Source organism: Sporothrix brasiliensis (assembly GCF_000820605.1).
Source record: "Sporothrix brasiliensis 5110 chromosome Unknown Cont15, whole genome shotgun sequence".
Classification (NCBI taxonomy): domain Eukaryota; kingdom Fungi; phylum Ascomycota; class Sordariomycetes; order Ophiostomatales; family Ophiostomataceae; genus Sporothrix; species Sporothrix brasiliensis.
In genome coordinates, this window is record NW_024467134.1 from 3,395,772 (window position 1) to 3,401,771 (window position 6,000).

Here is a 6,000-nt window from a genome sequence, read left to right on the forward strand (position 1 = left end):
TCACCAAGTTTTTCGGGTTAAGGGTTGCTTACGGGAGTCTGCGACCGGACTATTGGAAGAAAGGGTGGAAATGTTAGTTGACCGTATAGCAAAAACAAAATCGGAAGGCCGTCAATTCATCTAAGGAAGCGGAATGTCGACGTCGGGAACCAAATATAAGGCGTACCTTTGCCGGCACGAGCGAGCTAGAGAGTGAAAAACAAACATCAGCATATTATATTCCAGAGAAGACAAAGGGTACCGAAGCCAGTTAACTGTAGCCAGGAAACAAAGCGGGAAGAACATACGGAGCCGTGAACTTTGCCCATATTTGCGGTTTTGCGATGTGAATGTTTGCCGAAACGTGGAGGTTGTGTGGTTGTCGGAAAGTTGTGATCGGGACACAAGGCGTTTCGGTAGCGGTCGTCGTAAAATTTTTGGATGCTTTCAAAAAGTTTGGATGTAATTGTGTGCGCGCTAGCCCTGGGAAGAGGGGATTTATCACGTGATCTATCTGTAACTAATTGTTCAGAGTAGTCGATATGAGATGAGAAATGACTAACCATATAGGAGCGCTAGTCCATATACGGTCTGAAGAACAAGGAGCCCAAGCCCCGTGCCTGAACGCTCAAAGCTCTTACTTTCGTTCCCAGCACCTTCCGAGCGCACTTTCGGCACTGATTGGAGCTCGTCAACAATGCAGAAAGAAAAGAACTACAACCCGGTGCAGGCCCAGCGGAAGGCTGATAAGGCAAAGGCTATCAAGAAAGGTGCGCATTTGTATTGCTCTCACTTTTGGTTCACTGACGACAGTCTGGCTAACTGGTATACTTTTTGCGATTAGGGAAAGCCCATGTTGCAGCAGCACGCAATGAGCGGCTGAGCAAGAAGAACCCAGACCGGATACGGAAGCAGGTTGAGGATCTCAAAGCCATTACAGAAGGCGGTGGAAAGCTCACGACACACGAAGAGCAAGTGCTGGAGGGCCTTGAGGCGGAATTGAAAGCTGTGATAAAGGCGCGGGAGGCCCTGGGCGACAAGGCACCGACATTTGGTCGTACCGATGTGCCGCATCGTGGACACAACAGACACGACAAACACGGCGGACATGACGGACGCGACAGGCATGATGGTTTTGGTAGGAAACGGCGACGCGACGACGACAGCGACAACAGCACGGACAGTGACGTGCCAGACTACGTTCGAAGCATCCCGATGCCACGTGACACACCTCCACCGATACCGAAGCGATACCTCGATGATTGGTATGCTAAACGACGTGCAAAGAGGAACGCTAATGCCAACTCGGAGCCACTGGGAGAGGGCCGCAGTGTAGGTCGCAGTGAGGGCCGCAGCGAAACGGGCAGGGAGTCATCAACTCCTTCGGCTGCTTCGTCGACTGCTCCGCCCAAGCCTGTTGAGGTTAAGACGGTCTACGAAGCGAAACCCGTTGTCAGAGACCTGCAAAAAGAAGCAGTGTCGGCCTTCATGCCAACAGTCGTGCGACGAAAGCTGGAGAAGAGCCGAGGCATGGGCGGGTTGCTAGAGCCGGAAGAGGCGGATCAGCTCGAGAGGGAAGGCTACCTTAAGAGTTCCATACCGGCGGCTAGCAGTGACGACAAACTTACCGACAGCCACGGTAACTACAGCGGTGGAATAAAGACGAAAGAGCCCGCTGCGTCTCAACAGTCTCGCGCGAGTGGACCAGGGGCGTACCATGCCACAGTGGAGGACGCCGAAGACGAGGAAGGATGAGCACAACACTGCATTGGATGGAATCATACCAAGAACAAACAAGCAGCGCAATAGCACATGCGACGTATGTTGCTGTGCAGCCGTGCTTGCCATCATTCACGACAGATTCCTTCGCTGGCCAGCTTCGGTCCTGCTGGCAAGCGCAACGTCTCCATGCGAAGATGAGAAGGCACCTTAGACCCACCTTTTCTGTGGATGCCTTTCCATCCGGAGACGACCAAGAATTTCATGGTGCATTCGTGCCATGTCCTCCAGTTTTGACAATTGTCGGTCGTTAGCACTCCGTGCTTGTTGAGCGAGTCAGGCGTATGAGTTGTACCCCGGGACGCCCGTTCGTTGGTGAGAACCGCAATTTTGATGACGTGCTTGCCGGATGGGAAGTTTGAGCCGTCGTGGCAATGGAGAGCATGGAACACAAGTCACCGAGCATTGTGCCTCGTGGGGGCTGGTTATGACACCCGGCAGCATGAGCAAGACTAAATGTTGTGTGTGTATGTTTAAAATACGGACAACATGTGACCAGCACAGCACATAAACAGTCATGAGGTGACTATGTACGATTTGTAGTGTCCATATACTATTGGTAGTGACATAAATTTAAGCAATACGCGCTAGGACTCAAAAAAAAAAAAAATCGTCATCCGACTCTGTGGGCGGATGTATGAAATTTAACTGATTCACTGGGTTTCCCTGGACAATTGATACGACATACATAAAACCAGTAACAGAGGAGCCCAGCTTTGAAGGGTGGGGGCCAGAATGGTGTGGTACATACACCCTCGTTGGCATTACATATGGGAGACTTTCCTTGGAGACTTGCTTGGGAACCGTTTGCTTGCTCTTTGCTGGGACCGAATGCTCTCACATAACCACAACATAACGCAACGACATTTCTCTGCCGTTTGTAAAGTGCGTGTTGGGCGTCGGTTGTATTTTGTTTGGTATATTTCTCGATTTCCCCTTCGCTCTCGCAAATCTTAAAGCTCGCAGGAGATCGACAGGACAGTGTACGGTAACTTAACTACTGTCTCGGCAACTGGCCCATAACGGGCTGCTAAAAAAAACTAGCATATAGCACAAAAGAAGGAAAACAACCAAAAAAAAATACGTAATAAAATCAAAGGGAGAAGCAAAGGGCTGCAGATGGGTCAGGCAATGCGGGCTTATTCGAGTACGCCATCCGCCAGTGATCACACGCAAAACCCCATTTGCATGATGGAACATCGCATGGGCGGGTTAGATTCCGGAATACTGCCCCGTTCTGGGATCGATGTATGTGCAACAGAACAGAAAAAGAGCAGAGTCGAGCAGTATATATGAAAAATAGAGTATCCACCAGGACGCAAGTCATATCTGTATGCCATACGGAGAAAGGAGAGCCTTCCAATTATGCCCGTGCCTTCTGTATTCGTCCACGCCATGGTTTTTTGTTCCACGAACCAGGCGTCTGCTCCCGTATGAGTTTTGTTTTGCAACCTTGACTTCTTTTATTTTTTTTTTTTTTTTTTTTTTTTTTTTTATTTTTTTTTTTAAATTTGGCTTTCGTTCTTTTCTTCGTGTCCATTTTTCTGTTTTCTGTTTTCTAATTTCTCTTCGTTTTTATCGTTACTCCGGCTGCACCCCACCTCTTCCTTCTCAAAGTGTATGGTGTTGTCTTTCTCTTTACGGTTTCGGGTTACATATTATTATCCCCTCCCGCGCATGTTTGCCTCGGAAACAAAACTTCCTTGGTTTATTACTCTTCCTGCCGCCTCAAATTTCACATCTCCCTTTCCACCCCGCCACGAAGAATAAATCGACTACGGATAGATCGAACGGTACGAAAGACTTGGTCGGGTTGCCGCCTCGTACATCGATGGATAGAAGGCAAAAACCAGGTTTGGGGGAACCATGATAGACGACGCAGAGAAGAACAGGTCAAGGAGTAATGTCCGGGCGATGGCGTCCAGAGTGTTGAGTAACAGCGATGCCGGCGTCGGCATTGGCTCGGATTACGTCCGCGGCGGCCACGACCATATTTTTGCGTCTTCCAGTACAGCAGCTTATCTCAGCGAAAAAGAAATACGAGTCATCGGGTACGCAGCAACCGTCACGAACACACATGGACCGGCGGCCAACTCGGATGTTGAACCGTGCGCCAGGACCCTGACAAACTTTGTTGCATCTAGCATCGAAGCACCCGGTTCGACAGAAGGCGGCCCGGTAGCACAGCCGCCAGCAGAGACATTCCCCGAGGGCGGACTGGAAGCCTGGCTCGTCGTTCTTGGGGCATGGCTGGCTCTGTTCTCGTCACTAGGGATCCTGAATAGCCTGGCAACGTTCCAGACATATGTGTCTACGCACCAGTTGATGGAGCAGAGCCAATCCACCATCGGCTGGATCTTCTCCCTCAACGCCTTCATGTGTTTCTTCGCGGGAGTCTATATCGGGCCCGTCTTCGACAAGTATGGACCGCGCTGGCTTGTGCTGGCCGGCACGATGTGTCTTGTTGGCAGCCTTGTGTTGTTGAGCTTTTGCACAGGTGGGTATATCTGCCTCTTACGCTCTCACACTTTACAGTGATCTTGGCTAATAGCGCCGTCCCGTCTCCAGAACTATGGCATTTCATCTTGGTCTTTGGTCTGATGAATGGATTGGCGCTGGCGCTGCTCTTCACACCGTCCATCGCCGCCATCGGGCATTTTTTCTCCGCGAGAAGGGGCTTTGCCACCGGCATCGCATCCACCGGCGGTGGACTCGGTGGCGTGTGTATCCCGCTGATGCTACAGAGCCTTTTTGATCGAGTCGGATGGGGCTGGGGCATCCGGACCCTTGCACTGGTGTCGCTGATCTTGTCGGGCCTGTCCAACATCTTGCTGCGATCGCGTTTGGCGCCGGCGCTGGATGCCAGTACGCACCCTGACGTGCGCATCTTCCGCAACGTCCCATTTGCGCTGACGACACTGGGCGTGTTCTTGCTCGAGTTTGCGCTGTTTGTCCCCTTGACTTACATCTCCACATACACACTCTCGCGTGGTTTCTCAGCCTCGTTCGCGTCGCAGGTCGTCACTATCCTCAACGCTGGGTCTGTGGTGGGGCGGGTGCTGCCGGGTTGGTATGCCGACAAGATCGGTCCTTTCAACGCCAACATCATTGCCGTTATTCTCGCCATTGTGTCGTGCCTCGTCATCTGGCTGCCAACGTCGATGCTCGACTCGACCCTCGTTAGTTCTAGTGACGGCGACGACCGAAACAGCGCAGCGGCGGCGCCCGTTGTCCTCTTCGCCCTGCTGTTCGGTTTCACCAGCGGTAGCAACATCAGTCTTATTCCCGTCAGCATCGGCCGCCTTTGTGCCACGACCAACTACGGGCGTTACTATGCAACGTGCTACACTGCCGTCTCGGTCGCAACGCTGGTTGGAATACCCATTGCTGGCAAGATCCTGATCATAGACGGCGGCGAGTACTGGGGATTGATCGTCTTCACGGCCGCCCTGTATGTCGGCTCCCTGGTGGCCCTCTTCGCGGCCAAGGCGTCCGTCATCGGCTGGAGTCTTCTGGGTAAATTTTAGTCTGCGAGGCGACTCTGCTTAAGAATAAGCAGGAGGCAGTTTTTTGCTTAGTTGTCTTGTCATATTTAGTGTATATATGTCGTATATATATAGCCATATAGGGCCAGATGCAATACCGTTCAGTCGATGTGTTAAAGTTTACATCGCATGTCGGTCGGTCGCCTCCTGTTGAGCTAATTCTTGCTAAGCAGGTGCTGCTTTGGGTCTCTCGGTGGTAAGATTACCTGTCATCAACGTCCAATCGGGAATTTCAATGGTTGAAACAAAAGGCTATGCCGCTCGCTGTAACAAGAAACGTGGCATAGACGGATATTGGGGAGACACAGGAGTGCGATGTTCCCCGTAGTGCCGAAAAGAATAGACCATCTATGTTGTACAGTGACGCGAAGTAATACACCTTATGCCCCGCTGATGCGCACAGGCCGTCACAGCTACTCGAGTCCTTTTACTTAGTAAACACCGCTAGAGCAAAGGCCAGCTGTGCTGGTACCGACATAGAGCGCCCAATAGCAATTAACCAGTGGCGGCAGGTGCGAGCCGGCCTAAAAATTGGGGGCACACATCCTGCTGGACAGGAAAACATGGACGGGAGAAAACAAGCCACATCTCCCGCACCGCAATACTTTAGGGAAATACTCAACACGCGATCCATCCTCTAGAGATATGCAACGACTGGTTCGGCTGCTGGGGATTTCTCTCTCCTCTCTCTCTCTCT

The 6,000-nt window shown here is 51.5% G+C and overlaps 2 protein-coding genes across 2 annotated transcripts; both read left to right on the forward strand.

Annotated features, from left to right (window-relative positions):
• Positions 1–676: 676 nt before the first annotated feature.
• Positions 677–1,734, forward strand: SPBR_06056 (uncharacterized protein; the record flags this gene model as incomplete). The annotated part of the gene is made up of 2 exons (XM_040764318.1): positions 677–749; positions 845–1,734. The coding sequence occupies 2 exons, from the start codon at positions 677–679 to the stop codon at positions 1,732–1,734; spliced, it is 963 nt and encodes a 320-aa protein (XP_040622673.1).
• Positions 1,735–3,672: 1,938 nt separating this feature from the next.
• Positions 3,673–5,285, forward strand: SPBR_05847 (uncharacterized protein; the record flags this gene model as incomplete). Its single annotated transcript, XM_040764110.1, has 2 exons — positions 3,673–4,255; positions 4,294–5,285. The coding sequence occupies 2 exons, from the start codon at positions 3,673–3,675 to the stop codon at positions 5,283–5,285; spliced, it is 1,575 nt and encodes a 524-aa protein (XP_040622674.1).
• Between the last annotated feature and the right edge of the window lie 715 nt (positions 5,286–6,000).